The sequence below is a fragment of the Spironucleus salmonicida genome, chromosome 6 (assembly GCF_000497125.1).
Source record: "Spironucleus salmonicida strain ATCC 50377 chromosome 6, whole genome shotgun sequence".
Lineage (NCBI taxonomy): Eukaryota > Fornicata > Diplomonadida > Hexamitidae > Spironucleus > Spironucleus salmonicida.
The window spans coordinates 95,912-112,219 of record NC_090601.1 but is presented as its reverse complement, the minus strand read 5'-3'; the positions used below and the strand labels follow the sequence as shown (position 1 = coordinate 112,219).

Genomic DNA, 16,308 nt, shown 5'->3' with positions numbered 1-16,308 from the left:
TTAATAATGTGCATTATTCATATATTACATAATAAAATTATATAACTTGATTTGATTATATTGAAATTTAGGTATATATCTATAATATAATATTTGATAATCATGTTTAAGCAAAAAATATGATTAATTTTTTACAATAATTTTTTTACGGAAATGGTTTTTAAAACTCTATAATTAGTTTTATAAGCTATTAATTATTTTGTAATTTATTTAAAGTCAATATATTGTGTAAAAATATAATAATTAATATAAATATGGGCTATAAGTTGAAAGTCTATATGAGCATAATTCTGAAATATTATCAGTTAAATTAGTATTAAATTAATATAATCCTCAAAATGATTAAAATATTTTAACATTATTATTGAAAATCAATTACTTAAATTTTGTATCTTTGAGATTAATATCACAAACATAAAATCAATATAATTTATTTAGATGTCACGTATTTGTTCTATAGAAATCTTTATGTTTACTTGTATTTTTTAATAAGCATTATAATACTGTCACAGATATTTTTAGTGATATTATGTTTATTATTTAAGTTAAAGACGAAATATAATATTATATAATTTAAATAGTATAATTTATAATATTTCCGCTTAAAAATGAGTTTGCTTTAAACAATGTAACCAACAATAAAAGAGATATCACTTCGTCACTAATCATTATCACAATTTGTTTAGAAAGCTTAAAAATAGTTGCCAATTTTACGTTAAAAATTGTAATCCGCAGTTCCAAAAGATGTTGCTAAAATTTAAGAAGCTGTGACTCTTATCTCTGATCATATTAATAGAAATCATTCAGAGGCTTAGGATCTTTCTGAAGTTGTTCAGTCTTTATTAATTTAGGCTTAAGATGATGGAAATGGTGGGTCTGCAGTATAAGCATTAAGTTAAGTATTAAAGTAAGGACAAGCAGTTATTGACGGATTAGGAAATCTTTAAATACTGATCTAAGGAATTTAGTCGTTGGTGGAATCAAAAAAGTCAGAGTAGATGACATCTTCAATTACAAATTAATTATAAAGACCTCCATAACCTACGCCTAAATAAAATATAAATAATTCTAATGTAAGTTATATTGATAAAAGGAAAATTGATGATTTACAAAATTAATTAAATGAGGCAAATTACTTATTACAGGCAGAGATTGAAAGTAGCTAAAAACAATAATAACTTATTGAAGATATTTAAATTGAGGTATAAACGGCATAAAATAAGCATAGATAAGAAGTTAATTTGTTAAAAAATACTAATTAAGCTTTATAAAAAGAAATTACTCAGTTAAAATAAAGTAAATAAACAGGTTAATTGGTATAAAACTTATAAGAAGAGATAATTTAATATAAAGAGGAAATTGTATTACTTAGACAAGAAAATGAAAATTTAGTACTATAAGCAGAAGATGAGTTAAAGTAGCTATAACAATAATTTATAGAAATTTAAGTGTTAGCTGCTCAGCCGAAATCTATTATAGAAAATAAATTATCGGCAAATTTATCTAATTAAGTTTAATTAAATATTTCAAAACCCAAAGCTTAGAAAGATATTAAAGATGAAAAATAGTAGAATGTTATTTCAGCTTCCTCGAGGCGGGTGCAGTGTAATGACGAGCTTAGTGATCCAGAAGATGCGGCGATGACCGTACAAAAAAGCTAGCTGACAGTAAAATCTCAGTTGGATATAAAGTAATCTCATCCATAGTAAACAGAGTTGTAATAGTTAAAATAGGATAAGGAGGATATGTAAAAGCTTATTGACTCATTAAAACTAGTATTAATTAAAATGAGTGTTAATATTGATTCTCCAAAAATCTAGTAATACCTTACGAAAAATCATGGCGTGGTGCTTATTCCAAGTACGATTGATGATTTGGAAGCTAGCGACCGAGAAATTTTGCATGGTTCCTTAAGGAGCAGTGCTATGAATACCAGCCTTTGGTGAGAGTGATATTATCCATTCCTAAATGCAGGTTACTACTTTGGATTAGAATCTTGCTGATATTGAAATCATCCGTCGCAAGAACAAGGAGTTTTAATCCTAATAGCATAAGATATCGGAAACACTTACTCTTTAATAAGAGCTTATTGAGGAAATCACTCATAATATAGGATCTACAAAAGATCGCATGCGAGAAGTTACCTAAAATGCAGACCGGGCTCTATAAAAAATAGGAGGCCTTAAAGGAGCACTAGGTGGTATGGGTACGATATTATGTCTTGGGGTGGTTTGGTTAATTTTCGGGTGAGTGATTGCCACTTCAAAATATGGATACTAAAAGTTTTCTTCGTAATGGAATGGTACTTATGCGAGAATGCGAATATGACGAGGCTTGTGAATGCTTCATACCAGCATGTATCTAGATATGCAGCTTGATACCGTGTTTGATTTAGATCCCAGAGCTATAAATTTATATTGAGTCTACAGCATCAGAAATATAGCATATTTAGGCAGCATTTAACTGCTTATCTATATTAGCATTCGCATAGTATAAGGCCGGTCATTATAGCACCGCATCTATTGTCTCTACCTAACTAATTCGCCTATTATCTCGCCACGGAGTATTATCACATCATGCGTTGTTTAATAATATTATTTACGCCAGGAGTAATGCGCCTATGTCCGCCGTTTCTCATTGTCGTCGCTTATAAATGGACTCATCTACTCGTGCGCGAGCCAGCTACGAGCTTGGTATGTGTTACTTAGATAGTGATGAAGATCTTGCCATGGAATAATTTTAATTATCTAACTCTTTAGGATATTAAATGGCCGAACATGCAATTTGCGAATTACTGCATAAGAAAAATCTACTTGATGCTAAGAGAGCACGTGTAAACGCTAAGCATTGTCCGGGAAAGCGTTTATTTGTTAAAGTTCTGCTACATCTTAATTTATAGGAGCCTGCCTCAAAAGAATGCAGACATATGTTATAATATAAATAATTATAAATAAAATATTAGTTAACATATTAATTTAGTATATAAATGATATATTATAAATCATCGTAATTATTGTTCTAAAAAAAATATTATAAATTAGAAAGTATTCTCACGATTAATTTTTTAAATACTCATTCTCCCCGCTCCAAATTATAAAATGAAAACACCTACAAATACTAAACTCTGCTGTCCTAATACTCCATCACCTAATCATTTATAGTCACGTACACCTCGTACAAATTCATTTTCTCGGTATCCAGATGATATTGTTAAGTAACCAGCACTATTGGAAATGTTTGTTAATGATAATGTTGACTGGCTTTTATTTGACGAGTGAATTATTAGTCACTACTTTAAGATTTTGGTAACAATGTCAGTTGCAACCCTCTCATCTATTCTTTTATTTTTAAACGTGTTTACATCAATTAACTCAATAAGTTTACTATTATAACGTGATGCCAAAATTCCTAATTAGGATTCTGATAATTCGGTGGAAGTAACTTTGCGTTATATACTACTATCAAACTCAAAATTTAAAATATTCTAAAATCTAGCGCATTAGTTATTGTCACATGTTAACATATGTCTGCATTCTTTTGAGGCAGGCTCCTATAAATTAAGATGTAGCAGAACTTTAACAAATAAACGCTTTCCCGGACAATGCTTAGCGTTTACACGTGCTCTCTTAGCATCAAGTAGATTTTTCTTATGCAGTAATTCGCAAATTGCATGTTCGGCCATTTAATATCCTAAAGAGTTAGATAATTAAAATTATTCCATGGCAAGATCTTCATCACTATCTAAGTAACACATACCAAGCTCGTAGCTGGCTCGCGCACGAGTAGATGAGTCCATTTATAAGCGACGACAATGAGAAACGGCGGACATAGGCGCATTACTCCTGGCGTAAATAATATTATTAAACAACGCATGATGTGATAATACTCCGTGGCGAGATAATAGGCGAATTAGTTAGGTAGAGACAATAGATGCGGTGCTATAATGACCGGCCTTATACTATGCGAATGCTAATATAGATAAGCAGTTAAATGCTGCCTAAATATGCTATATTTCTGATGCTGTAGACTCAATATAAATTTATAGCTCTGGGATCTAAATCAAACACGGTATCAAGCTGCATATCTAGATACATGCTGGTATGAAGCATTCACAAGCCTCGTCATATTCGCATTCTCGCATAAGTACCATTCCATTACGAAGAAAACTTTTAGTATCCATATTTTGAAGTGGCAATCACTCACCCGAAAATTAACCAAACCACCCCAAGACATAATATCGTACCCATACCACCTAGTGCTCCTTTAAGGCCTCCTATTTTTTATAGAGCCCGGTCTGCATTTTAGGTAACTTCTCGCATGCGATCTTTTGTAGATCCTATATTATGAGTGATTTCCTCAATAAGCTCTTATTAAAGAGTAAGTGTTTCCGATATCTTATGCTATTAGGATTAAAACTCCTTGTTCTTGCGACGGATGATTTCAATATCAGCAAGATTCTAATCCAAAGTAGTAACCTGCATTTAGGAATGGATAATATCACTCTCACCAAAGGCTGGTATTCATAGCACTGCTCCTTAAGGAACCATGCAAAATTTCTCGGTCGCTAGCTTCCAAATCATCAATCGTACTTGGAATAAGCACCACGCCATGATTTTTCGTAAGGTATTACTAGATTTTTGGAGAATCAATATTAACACTCATTTTAATTAATACTAGTTTTAATGAGTCAATAAGCTTTTACATATCCTCCTTATCCTATTTTAACTATTACAACTCTGTTTACTATGGATGAGATTACTTTATATCCAACTGAGATTTTACTGTCAGCTAGCTTTTTTGTACGGTCATCGCCGCATCTTCTGGATCACTAAGCTCGTCATTACACTGCACCCGCCTCGAGGAAGCTGAAATTAATTATTATTACTAAAATCAACGATATTATGAATACAATATCTGGTTTAAATTAACTAAGTATTATCACTTAATTCCAAGCTATGTATAAATTGAGTTAAGTCCAACTCCATTTTTGGCATCGGCATCTAAACAAATAGCATCAAATCTATCAAATGCCCCTTAGACCTAATTCAGTAATCCTAATACCCAACATTATTTTAACTTTTCACCCCCTCGTTAAGCAAAAGCCAGATTAAGCATCTCTGTAGTCTCTTCAGTGTTAGAAAAACAGACTATTAAATACTAAGTCTTTTTAACAAAATCTGAATTCTCATTAAAATCATTTGAGCCATCAAGAACTTCTAAAATTCCACTAACCAGTTTTCTGTTATAAATATCAGAGATCCCAGATTCAATTTCTTTACATTTACTATAGGCGAGGCGAGTAGCAAGCGAAGATTTTCCTGTATTTTTAGCTCCAATAATTGCAACAGTTGTGGAATTCATTTAGATAAAGTGGAATGAAATTATATTCATTAAAATATAAAGCTTATAATTTATTTTTGGATTAGTTTATGAAAGTAATATTATATAAATTTAATTTATTGAAAAATGAACAATTTGTAGGAATTGTTGCATATAATCGAAATTTAACTTTAAAGTAGTATTGAACTTGAACAAGCAATATATAGTGCAATATTTTGTTTTGATAATTACTTTGATCTTTTAAATCAATTATATTAGGTTGCTGAAAAATAACTATTAGAAGTTTTTCAATCTGCAATATTAAATGTGTTTAGACGAGTAAAGGTAGAACTTTAAGAAGAAAAAATGGTATAAATTTTAAATATTTAAGAAAAACTTTTAAGTAATTAACAGATTTCTTTGACGATAGATATTGACATAAAAACAAAACTTCTGGCAAATAAACAGGCCCATACGGAAAAATTAGGTAAAGATATCGAGGAGATAGACTAACTTATTACTAGCCAAGTAGAAGCTTAGTGATGTATATACAATAACTATAATATTTTCATTCGACAAATTCTTAGTCCTGATTCAAAAAATTATTGTTACACTAATTAATAGAAATTGGTTTACGTTTTCTCACATTTTATGATAAAATTTGTTTTTATCGTTTCTTTTCCTCATACATTAATTACTTCATACGTTTAGTAAACTCAGTTTTGTCTAATAATGCTTAGTTTTAAGCATTTTCATATTATTTTTATTTTTATTGGTAGTCAATTTATATTTATTAGCCTCTTAAATTTAATTAATTAGTGCTTTTACGTAATGGAGATTCAAAAGCTCTATACCTTCCTATATTCGATATTGTTCTTTACTGCAATGAACTTTCTGCTAATTTAACTCTTCTTGTTTTGTCTAAATTTGTTTATTTAATATATTTTTCATGTTGGAATTTAATTTTATCTAATTTTTGTTCATAATTAGTTTTGAATTCTTATTTAAATAACTATATCTACTAAACATATTTATCTTTATAATCATAGACATGTATTTCATGTTGCTAATTTTTATTTTATGTCTAATTAAGTCGTAATTCTAATGTTCTATCTTTTTTAAGAAGGTCTCTTATCGTTTATTACTTTTAAGATAAAAGTTTAAAAGCTTCTTAATCATGTTATTTTCTCAATTACTTTAATTATATTGATTATTATTGTTTAAGAATTTCTTATTCTTAATGCTATAATTTTAATTCTTGTCGAAATGATGCTAAATCAGTTTCATATTTTTCTTTATATACCTATTGTTATTTTATTTACTAAATATGAATAGATTTTTGTAACTATGATTTATTAAGTAAGTCTTACTATTAAGATTATAATTTTATTTACTCTTGCTTATTATTATTTATTAATTATTCTTTGAGCTTTATTTTTTGTTCTAATAATTACTAGTCCTTATTATGTTAAATTTAAATAAGTTATATAGCTTATTATTGTCGTTTAGCTATATTTTTTAAATGTGATTCATATTTTCCTTTTTATTTCACTGAAAATTCCTATTTATCTTGATCTAGCTAATTTTACCAAATAATTCTTAAAGCTTAAATTTTAGACAATTATTAAATATCACTGTTATCTATTTGTAGAGGTAAAACTGAATCTTAAGAAGATAAATTATTTGGAATATCTATACATTAATCATTCTACTGATACGATGATAATTCGTTAATAACATAGTCAAATGGACTAATAAACGAAAAGACAACATTATAATTATATAGAATCGGTTAAGATAAAATTTATGTAAATATAAATTAGTTATCGAATGAATAAATATCAGCATCCGTAATTTCAAAACAAAATGGATATCGCATTCTTAAATAAAGAAAAATTACAATATAAAAACAATATTAAATTATTTTTCATATAATTAATAGTAATATACTGTATTAAGGATGTTATATTCGTTAATAATGGCAACTAAATTTCCATCCTTCCATTAGTTTAAGTTTTTGCATCAAACATTTCAACACTAATATTGTATTCCATATGTCGTTGAATTATTAGATGTTGAGTCATCTGTATCGGAGTCTTTAATTCCGTTTTATTTGTAACGTAGAGCCGATTTTCCGAATTTATATTTTTATTTTGTTACATTCAACAGACTTAATGTTATATCTCCATTTATTAAAAAATATCCTTCTATAGCTAAAATTTTTAATATTATTAGTGTGCCAAAAGCATTGGAAAAAGAATTATAACAGTTTAAGCCACCGTTTACGTTTATTATATCTGAATATGATGATATGTTAGCAGGAGGCTTAGGAATGGGAAGCGAATTTTATGATTAACTAAAAGTATAAAATAAAGTTGCAGACTATATTATCAAAGAACGAACAGATTAACTACCTCATCTCTCAAATAGAAAATTATTTGATGCATTAACTAGGGCTCCTTAATTAAACAATTAATTTAGACGGTCATAATCAGTCATGGCCACGTAGTGTGAAGAAGTTGAACTAAGAAAATAAGAACGTCTGATAAAGAAGAAATATGTAATAAGCAATTTGATGGATTCAAGTTTACCTTTAATTAACGCGTTAAAATAAGCGGGAGTGTCAGGAAATTCAATTGTTAAATAAAATTTCCAAACTGGATTGGCAATAAGTTATAATAGTAAAAATTTAGGACGATTAAGCGGTTCTGTTATTTAATGATTAATATTTAATAATATAGTATAAAATCATTTCATAAATCTAAAAATGGCAGAAGCAGCAAGTGTCAGAGTACTTTGTAGATTTAGACCTATAAATAGCCGTGAGAGAAAAGAGTTTATTGAAGCTGGTAAAGATCCTGAATAGATGGTATGCAATTTTATAGATGAGCAAAATCTTGAGATAGAATTAGAAGGTGGTTTGGGAACTAAAAAATATTGTCTAGATAGAGTTTATCCACCTGGAGTATCATAAAGAGATGTGTATAATATGGCAGCTAATGATACAGTTAAGTAAATTTTGTAGGGATATAATGGTACTATTTTATCATATGGGCAAACTGGTGCTGGAAAATCATTTTCAATGTTTGGTTCAGATGTCAATGATGATGAAGGAAAGGGAATTATACCCAGATCTGCTGAAGATATATTTAACCATATATTACATTCTGATAATAACGATATCGAATACTCCATTCGTTGTTCTTTCTTAGAAATTTATAATGAGTAAGTCAATGATTTATTAGCTAGAGGACCTGATCATGAAAATTTGAAGATAAGAGAATCACCTGATAGAGGAATTTATGTTGAAAATGCAGTAGAAACATAAGTTTGTTGCCCTGAAGATATTATCACCGTCATCAATATTGGTGATTCAAATCGTGCGGTGTCTGCAACTTCTATGAACGCAGTATCATCTCGTTCACATACTGTTATTATCATTAATGTATCTTAACATAATAAAACAGACAATTCGAAATAAGAAGGAAAAATGTGTTTAGTTGATTTAGCAGGATCTGAAAAGATTGGTAAAACAGGAGTGGTTGGTTAAAGACTTGAAGAAGCTAAAAATATTAATGGATCGCTTACTGCATTAGGCCTTTGTATCAAAGCCTTAGCTGAAGCATCTGAAGGTAAACTTAAAGGCCATATCCCATTTAGAGATTCAAAACTCACAAGATTATTATAAGAATCCTTAGGAGGAAATTCTAAAACCACATTATTAATTGCCGTTTCCCCACATCCTTTCAATAGAGATGAAACTATTTCAACTCTAGATTTTGGAAAGCGAGCTAAATGCATTAAGAATAAAGTTAAAGTAAACGCTACAAAATCCGTCAAAGAGTTAATGGCAATTATTGAAAAACTATAATAACAAGTATTAGGCTAAAAATAATTCATTGACATGCAATCTAAGACTATTGACTGGTATAAAGAGAAATTTGGAGAATCTGAAGTCAAAATTCCAACATAGGATGACCTTTTACTTTGTATGAGCGGCCAGTAAAATCCAATATCTGACGAAAACGGAGAGTTGCAGACAGAAATGATATAACATGAAATCGGTTCTGATGCGAATATTAGAATCGCATCATTGATAGCTCAGCTAGAGAAGGCTAACGAGGCCAAATATTTGATGAAGTAAAATTACGAGGCAGATATCAAAGATCTTGAGACGAAACTTGCAGCTCTTCCGGCACAACAAAATGAGTCGGCAGAGACCTCTCAAATGAAGCAAAATGACGCTGAAATCGAGCTACTTCTGCAAGAAAATTTGGAGATGAAAGAAGAAATTTTGAACTACAAGTAAATGCAGACTCAAATGGAGTAAATACAGCAGAAAATCATACTTAAAGACGAAAAATGCGTCGAATTCCAAAATCTGCTTTCAGAAGAAAAATCCAAAAAAATCCTCATGGAATAGCAGATTTAGCAGCTGACGTTCCAGAACGAACAGGAAGTCGAAGAGTACGACTAAAAGATTCTTACTTTAACGGCGGACAACAACAGGCTGAGAGGATTTAGCGATGGAAACGATGGTGAAAAGGACCTGACTGGCAACGAAAATCTATCTTTGACATAAAAGTAGGATATCGAGATAACCAAGCTTAAACAGATGGTGATTTCATTGCGAAATGAGCAGTCGCAATGCCAGTTATTTAAATAGCGATTGGAGCTTTCAAACGATCGTTTTGTAGATTCCTAGTAGCAGCTTGAACAGATTAAGTATACAATAATGACATTAGAAAAACAGAATTTGGAGTACGTGTTTTTGCACGAATAGTCTGGTTCATAGATATAACAGAAAGAATAGGAAATTTAGTTATTAATTTAAAGAATCACGATTTCTGATCAAACGAATGAAAGGATGTTACTGCAAATTAAAGACTTATCTACATTAATATAAAAGTTGAAGTAGGACAAGCACACTTTATCAAGAGATAAAGACGATTAGATTAGAAAGTTACAGCTTGAATATGATGCTTATAAGACTAAAATTTAAGACTCTTCAATTTAAAAGAATTTTATCTACAAGCCAATTCAAGGATAAAATGTGGCGTAGCAGCTTGCTTCTCAGAACCCTGATATTGTTGAAAAGCTTAAAAATTTAAAGCAAGGATGGTTAACCAACGTTGACTGATATTTTTAATTCCACTCCATTAGCCACTTTAATATGGTAAGACCAGAGAATACAGGACCTGCTGATATGTATTACAACGCTGAGACGGCTGCACAATACAACGATAATACCAGAATTAATGATGTCCAATTGCAGCTCACAGACAGGGCGTTAGAGCTTCTATCTATGGAAGCACCAGCATTATTATTGGAGATTGGAGCTGGAAGTGGAATTTCAACAAATTACGCAAATGAATAAGGATATCTCACAATTGCACTTGATATTTCGATGGACATGCTTAAGCTCAATGAATCCGACTCGCTGTTACTTCTAGATGCTGGTAAAGGCTTACCTTTCTAGCCTGGTCAGTTCGATGGTTGTTTTTCAATTTCATGCCTCTAATGGCTCTGTTACTCTAATGACAATACTGAAAATCCGTATAAACGACTATTATGTCTATTTTCTAGTTTATTTTCGTGTCTGAAACCAGGTGCACGAGCAGTCTTCTAATTCTATCCAGAGGATGATAAGCAGCTGAAGCTTATTCTAGATGCATCTAGAGATGCTGGGTTTGCAGGCGAGTTGATAGTCGATTTTCCTCATTCCGCAAAGGCGAAAAAGATTTTTTTGGTCCTTACCGGAGGAATTACTGGCGATAAACGAATTGGAAAAGTTAGTGATATCAAAACCAAGCGTTTAGGTAATGGCGGACGCGTTTTAAGCACCAAAATGGACAAACATAGTAGAGAGTGGATTTTGCGCAAGAAAGTCCAGGCTGCCGAAAAGGGAGATGATATTAGACCAATGAGTAAATACAGTGGGAAGAAAAGAGAAAAGTGGTTAGCGAAGTGAGGAAAGGTTAAAATAATTATATAATTATATAATAAATATTATATAACTTGTTCTTTAAATGGGACGTGGGCCAGCAAAATATACTTAGCATAAGAAATATAAACATGCTAGGCTTGGAACATTTACCTTAGCTCATGCTGATATAGCAACTCCAGTTTATATGCCAGTTGGGACATAAGGAACATTAAAGGGGTTCACTACCGAACAAATTAAGACTCTTAACCCTAAAATTATGTTATCTAATACTTACTTCTTAAATTAGAGGCCAGGTATCCCAGTTTTAGAATAAACCGGTGGCTTACATAATTTGATGCGTTGGCCGAATAACTTTTTAACTGATTCTGGAGGATTTTAAATGGTATCATTGCTTAAACTGTCGAAATTGACCGAAGAGGGCGTAACTTTTATATCCCCAGTTACTGGATTTTCTGAGTTATTAACCCCTGAAATTTCTATTAAGACATAGCAAGCGATTGGAACAGATGTTATAATGTGCTTAGATGATGTTGTGTCTGCTTAGTTAGATAAGGTTAATGATGCAGAGCGTATAGCTGAGGCATCACTAAGGACTACTAGATGGTTAGACAGATGCATTTCTGCACATACTACCTAGAATTAAGCATTATTTGCTATTTGTCAAGGTCATTTGGATTGTACTAAAAATGGAAATAGAGACTAATGTATTAGAGATATTACTGAAAGGAAAGAATCATTCGGAGGAATTGCAATTGGTGGACTCTCTGGTGGTGAGGCTAAAGATGACTTTTGGAGAACAGTTCTTTATTGTACAATAAATCTTCCGCAAGATTTACCACGCTATCTTATGGGCGTGGGTTTTCCTGTTGATTTAGTAACTTGTTCATGCTTAGGTGTTGATATGTTTGATTGCGTATATGCTACTAGGACAGGTCGCTTTGGTACAGCACTTACAGGTAAAGGAGAATTATATTTAACTAGAGAAGCTTATTGCAATGATTTTACTGTTATCGAAGAGGGTTGTGGGTGTGAAGCTTGCTCTAGCGGATTTACTAAAGCAAGGTTAAATATTCTATTTAAAGAAGGTGAAAGTGTCGGTGGATAATTGGTTAGTGCCCATAATGTTTATTATTTGTTAAATTTAATGAGTTAAGTTAGAGAATCTATATAAACGGAGAAATTAGATGAATTTGTCTCTATTTTTTTACGTAATTGGTTTACTGAATAATAGAAAGTTCCAGAATGGGTTTGTGATGCTCTTGATGCTGTTGATATTCAATGGAAATGGATATAATGATCATTAATTTATATCATTTTATTAAATATTATTACCATTCCTTTTAATGACCACATTATTTATTTCTGAGAAACCTTCAATCGCTCAATCTATTGCAAGACTTTTATCACCAAATGTATCTTCTTAGAGTTCATCATCTACTCCTGTTTATTCATTCCCATTTTCTTTTAAATAAGCTAAATAAGCAATTTCCACATCTGTCGCAGGCCATTTATATCAAATTATATTTAATACTAAACTACAGTCTTGGTAAACACCGGAAGAAGAATTATTAGAACAGAAAGGTGTAGAGTATGAAACTACAAAAGGAGCAGGTGGAATCATTAGATAATTATAAGCTTTGTCCAAAAATGCTAAATATATTATACTAGCATTAGATAATGATAGAGAAGGGGAAAATATTTGTTTTGAAGTGCTAAAGTCTATTGGTAAGTTTAATGGTGATATTTTTAGATTAAGATTCTCAGCTTTAACTAAAGAAGAAATAACTAGATAATTAGGAAAAGTTGATAAACCAAATTAATATTTATCTGATGCAGTTGAGGTAAGACAAGAGTTAGATTTAAAAGTAGGTGTTGCATTTACACGTTTTTAAACATAGTTTCTATCTGGAAAATATTCTAACCTTTAAACTAATTGTATAAGTTATGGTCCGTGCTAGACTCCAACTTTAGCATTTTGTGTTGAACGTCATTTGGAAATACTAAACTTTAAACCTAAAAGATATTATAATGTTGATGTTTAAATCAAAGATTCTAAAGGAAATATTGAAAAAATTGATTTTATTTCAGAAAATAAAATTTTTGAATAAGACATGGGTTTACATATTATTAAATAATTAAATGGTGGAAAAGTAAAGGTAATAAGCATTAAGTAAAGTAAATCTAAATCAGTAAAACCTATTGCTTTGAATACAGTTGCAATGTTGAAATTAGCTTCGACATCACTAAATATGTCGCCATAAGAGTCTATGTATAAAGCTGAATTTTTATATCTTTAAGGATATTTAACCTATCCTAGAACAGAATCTACAAGTTATCCAAAAGAATTTAATTTTATGGAAGTTATTAAGAATATCAAATTTAATTATGCTTATGATGCAATTGAAACAATAAACAAGTATGGTGCAAAGCCTAGAAGTGGAGTAGATGCTGGAGATCATCCTCCTATTACACCTACTTCAAAATGTGCTTAAGATTTATCTGGAATGGACTTATCATTTTATAATATGATTTGTAAGAATTTTTTAGCTTCTTTAATGCCTGATGCAGAATTTTATATTAAAACTGTAGAGCTATAATGTGAATAACATAAATTTCATGTTAAATCTAAAGAATATATTACGTTTGGATGGTAAATATTATATAAGCAGTCAGATTTAGCAGATGATGAATAATACGAAGTTACATAAATAAGTTATTAAAAAGATGATGTTTTTGATTTCTATGAATTGAATCTAAAAGAAAAATACACAACACCCCCAACTTATTTAACAGAATCAAATTTATTAAGTTTGATGGAGAAGAATCTAATTGGTACAGATGCTTCTATGGCTTAGCATATACAGAATGTATAAGATAGAAATTATGTTTAGCTTTTACCAGGAAAGCGTTAATTACAACCAACTCAACTTGGCATTCAGTTAATTTAAGGATTAAAACTGATTGATAAAGAACTAGTTGCCCCTAATCTCCGATCTAAAATGGAGTAAGATTTAAATAAAGTGGCAGAAGGAAAAATTTCCAAAGTTAAAATGATTAATGAACAATTAACAAAATATCTTAATAAATTTTAATTTTTTAAGTAGAATATCAATCTACTAGATTAACTTTTTGAATCTAAATTTCAAACTATTAAATCTGCAGGAAAACCTTTTATTTCGTGTCCATAGTGTAATAAATTCACAAAATTCATATCACTTATTCCACAGCGTATTTATTGTGGAACTTGCGATCGTATTTATTCAGTAATATAGTGTTAAAAACATTATGAAATTCAAAAAATTCGATGTGCATATTGTAATTGCCCGCCAATTTCGGCTGCAGGTGAAAAAAGAACTAATTTTTGCCCTAAATGTTACACAGATGGTAATGAAGATATGGTAAAAGATTTAGAAGAATTTGGGTACAAATCAGACGGAAAAGGTTTAACTTGTAACCAATGCATGAACTAAAGTTGTCCTTTATCATTGAGAAACAATTATATTTCAGACTGTCCTGCTTGTTCAAAAGGAGGATGTGATAAATTAATTTTAGGATCTTAGACTTCAGCTAAGATAGAAGAAAAGTTTAAAATTACAATTGACGAATTTGATATTTAAATCGAAAAGCCTGTTGGCAAATCTGAAAAAATTTAGTAATAAATTTACCTTTAGTCAAAATTATATTTAGATAATTTCTCTATTCCTAGCAGCTCTTAAATAACATGTACATCTTGTTAAGCTACAGCAAATTTACCTCAAGGTCAACCTTTAATACTAGGGGAATTCTGTGAGTGTGGTGCTAGAAAAATTGAAATAAAGACCAAAGAAGGTCTAGTAACCGGGTGTGGATTATGTAGTATTGAAGGTGTAGAAATTAAAATGTCATCAGAAAAAGTAAGTTGGAAAAGTAACAATAATAATAGAAATGGTAGAAAAGGTCAAACTAGTGGCCATAAGGACCAAGGTTCTAAAAAAAGTAAGCAGCATTAGAAGAAGTGATTTTGGAATCTTTTCACCTTGTTTTTGAATTTCAAGTTAATTATGGAGTAATTGCTATTTTGTAAATATATATATTATAATACATTAGTTTACAGTTATTAGGGAACTCCTCTAATGTCTGTGTCATAGCAAATTTGTGCTCTACTGTCTTCCTCATAAAATCCACTCCCTTCATGTTTTGCATTAGCATAGTAAGCAGAAGATGACTTGTTGCTTGATTTTTTGACGGCGATACAAGCCAAACTTTTCGCAACTGCTGCACAAATGGCTGATTAAATTTAAGGGGCTGAGAATGTAAAAGAGTGGTTATTAGTATAGTAAAAGAAATTCAAAGCAAGAGCTGGAGCTGGTAACGGTGTTGACTTTGAGAATATTTTGTAGGATGTTAAGAATGTTGAGGAAAAATTGTAAAAAGTAATTTGAAATAATTATATTCTTATATTCTTATATAATATTATTACTCTTAATAATAATATCTTTAATATACTATATATTGATAGAATTTTCCCTTTCCTTAGTAATTATGGATCGTTCCGAAATTTCCTAAGCAGACAATTCTCATTTAAATGAGAATCTATCTGATACATCGCATACTCGTTCTACTGCATCTGCAGTAGTTATTTCCCGCCGTGCTCGTCGTGCACGACCTACATTTTAGAATTATATTTATAAAATTTTCCGCTCACTTGCTTCTGATTTACGTATTTCAAAGCAAGCAATGGATGCACTTAATTCGTTTACTTTCGATATGTTTGAAAAGATTACAAGTACCTCTTTTTAAATGATAAAAATTAAGTAAAGATCAACATTAGGAGCAGCTTAAGTTGAGGCGGCTTGCAAATTGATATTAGGAGACGAGTTATATAAGGAAGTATAAGATAAGTATAAAAAGGCTATGCTTAAATATGAAAAGTCTATATCTGCTGAAATTTAAGATAAAGCAGAGCCATCTCAGAATGATCCTAAAGTAGCAGCCCCTAAGGATGAAGTTGCACCTGCGCCTGCACCAATACCTAAAGGTAAAGCTAAGAAGTGAAAATCAAA

General features: G+C 30.6%; 15 protein-coding genes and 1 pseudogene across 15 annotated transcripts; 11 read left to right on the top strand and 5 right to left on the bottom strand. All coding sequences in view use genetic code 6, as the record gives it.

Annotated features, from left to right (window-relative positions):
* Window positions 1-608: 608 nt before the first annotated feature.
* SS50377_25664 (uncharacterized protein) lies at window positions 609-1,946 on the top strand (the record flags this gene model as incomplete). Its single annotated transcript, XM_067909495.1, has 1 exon — window positions 609-1,946. The coding sequence occupies one exon, from the start codon at window positions 609-611 to the stop codon at window positions 1,944-1,946; it is 1,338 nt and encodes a 445-aa protein (XP_067762251.1).
* A 22-nt stretch (window positions 1,947-1,968) lies between these two features.
* Window positions 1,969-2,250, top strand: SS50377_25663 (uncharacterized protein; the record flags this gene model as incomplete). Its single annotated transcript, XM_067909494.1, has 1 exon — window positions 1,969-2,250. One exon carries the CDS (start codon window positions 1,969-1,971, stop codon window positions 2,248-2,250), a length of 282 nt encoding a protein of 93 aa, XP_067762250.1.
* A 19-nt stretch (window positions 2,251-2,269) lies between these two features.
* SS50377_25662 (Hypothetical protein) lies at window positions 2,270-2,932 on the top strand (annotated as a pseudogene).
* A 354-nt stretch (window positions 2,933-3,286) lies between these two features.
* Window positions 3,287-4,180, bottom strand: SS50377_25661 (uncharacterized protein; the record flags this gene model as incomplete). Its single annotated transcript, XM_067909493.1, has 1 exon — window positions 3,287-4,180. The coding sequence occupies one exon, from the start codon at window positions 4,178-4,180 to the stop codon at window positions 3,287-3,289; it is 894 nt and encodes a 297-aa protein (XP_067762249.1).
* Window positions 4,181-4,199: 19 nt separating this feature from the next.
* SS50377_25660 (uncharacterized protein) lies at window positions 4,200-4,481 on the bottom strand (the record flags this gene model as incomplete). Its single annotated transcript, XM_067909492.1, has 1 exon — window positions 4,200-4,481. The coding sequence occupies one exon, from the start codon at window positions 4,479-4,481 to the stop codon at window positions 4,200-4,202; it is 282 nt and encodes a 93-aa protein (XP_067762248.1).
* A 22-nt stretch (window positions 4,482-4,503) lies between these two features.
* On the bottom strand, window positions 4,504-4,809 carry SS50377_25659 (uncharacterized protein; the record flags this gene model as incomplete). Its single annotated transcript, XM_067909491.1, has 1 exon — window positions 4,504-4,809. The coding sequence occupies one exon, from the start codon at window positions 4,807-4,809 to the stop codon at window positions 4,504-4,506; it is 306 nt and encodes a 101-aa protein (XP_067762247.1).
* A 129-nt stretch (window positions 4,810-4,938) lies between these two features.
* On the bottom strand, window positions 4,939-5,361 carry SS50377_25658 (uncharacterized protein; the record flags this gene model as incomplete). Its single annotated transcript, XM_067909490.1, has 1 exon — window positions 4,939-5,361. The coding sequence occupies one exon, from the start codon at window positions 5,359-5,361 to the stop codon at window positions 4,939-4,941; it is 423 nt and encodes a 140-aa protein (XP_067762246.1).
* Window positions 5,362-5,466: 105 nt separating this feature from the next.
* SS50377_25657 (uncharacterized protein) lies at window positions 5,467-5,862 on the top strand (the record flags this gene model as incomplete). The annotated part of the gene is made up of 1 exon (XM_067909489.1): window positions 5,467-5,862. The coding sequence occupies one exon, from the start codon at window positions 5,467-5,469 to the stop codon at window positions 5,860-5,862; it is 396 nt and encodes a 131-aa protein (XP_067762245.1).
* A 25-nt stretch (window positions 5,863-5,887) lies between these two features.
* Window positions 5,888-7,198, bottom strand: SS50377_25656 (uncharacterized protein; the record flags this gene model as incomplete). The annotated part of the gene is made up of 1 exon (XM_067909488.1): window positions 5,888-7,198. One exon carries the CDS (start codon window positions 7,196-7,198, stop codon window positions 5,888-5,890), a length of 1,311 nt encoding a protein of 436 aa, XP_067762244.1.
* A 99-nt stretch (window positions 7,199-7,297) lies between these two features.
* SS50377_25655 (uncharacterized protein) lies at window positions 7,298-8,041 on the top strand (the record flags this gene model as incomplete). The annotated part of the gene is made up of 1 exon (XM_067909487.1): window positions 7,298-8,041. The coding sequence occupies one exon, from the start codon at window positions 7,298-7,300 to the stop codon at window positions 8,039-8,041; it is 744 nt and encodes a 247-aa protein (XP_067762243.1).
* A 45-nt stretch (window positions 8,042-8,086) lies between these two features.
* SS50377_25654 (Kinesin-like protein) lies at window positions 8,087-10,459 on the top strand (the record flags this gene model as incomplete). The annotated part of the gene is made up of 1 exon (XM_067909486.1): window positions 8,087-10,459. The coding sequence occupies one exon, from the start codon at window positions 8,087-8,089 to the stop codon at window positions 10,457-10,459; it is 2,373 nt and encodes a 790-aa protein (XP_067762242.1).
* A 33-nt stretch (window positions 10,460-10,492) lies between these two features.
* On the top strand, window positions 10,493-11,290 carry SS50377_25653 (S-adenosylmethionine-dependent methyltransferase; the record flags this gene model as incomplete). The annotated part of the gene is made up of 1 exon (XM_067909485.1): window positions 10,493-11,290. One exon carries the CDS (start codon window positions 10,493-10,495, stop codon window positions 11,288-11,290), a length of 798 nt encoding a protein of 265 aa, XP_067762241.1.
* Window positions 11,291-11,348: 58 nt separating this feature from the next.
* Window positions 11,349-12,563, top strand: SS50377_25652 (Queuine tRNA-ribosyltransferase; the record flags this gene model as incomplete). The annotated part of the gene is made up of 1 exon (XM_067909484.1): window positions 11,349-12,563. One exon carries the CDS (start codon window positions 11,349-11,351, stop codon window positions 12,561-12,563), a length of 1,215 nt encoding a protein of 404 aa, XP_067762240.1.
* Window positions 12,564-12,609: 46 nt separating this feature from the next.
* Window positions 12,610-15,264, top strand: SS50377_25651 (DNA topoisomerase; the record flags this gene model as incomplete). The annotated part of the gene is made up of 1 exon (XM_067909483.1): window positions 12,610-15,264. The coding sequence occupies one exon, from the start codon at window positions 12,610-12,612 to the stop codon at window positions 15,262-15,264; it is 2,655 nt and encodes an 884-aa protein (XP_067762239.1).
* A 114-nt stretch (window positions 15,265-15,378) lies between these two features.
* On the top strand, window positions 15,379-15,687 carry SS50377_25650 (uncharacterized protein; the record flags this gene model as incomplete). The annotated part of the gene is made up of 1 exon (XM_067909482.1): window positions 15,379-15,687. The coding sequence occupies one exon, from the start codon at window positions 15,379-15,381 to the stop codon at window positions 15,685-15,687; it is 309 nt and encodes a 102-aa protein (XP_067762238.1).
* Window positions 15,688-15,787: 100 nt separating this feature from the next.
* On the top strand, window positions 15,788-16,300 carry SS50377_25649 (Histone H2B; the record flags this gene model as incomplete). Its single annotated transcript, XM_067909481.1, has 1 exon — window positions 15,788-16,300. One exon carries the CDS (start codon window positions 15,788-15,790, stop codon window positions 16,298-16,300), a length of 513 nt encoding a protein of 170 aa, XP_067762237.1.
* Between the last annotated feature and the right edge of the window lie 8 nt (window positions 16,301-16,308).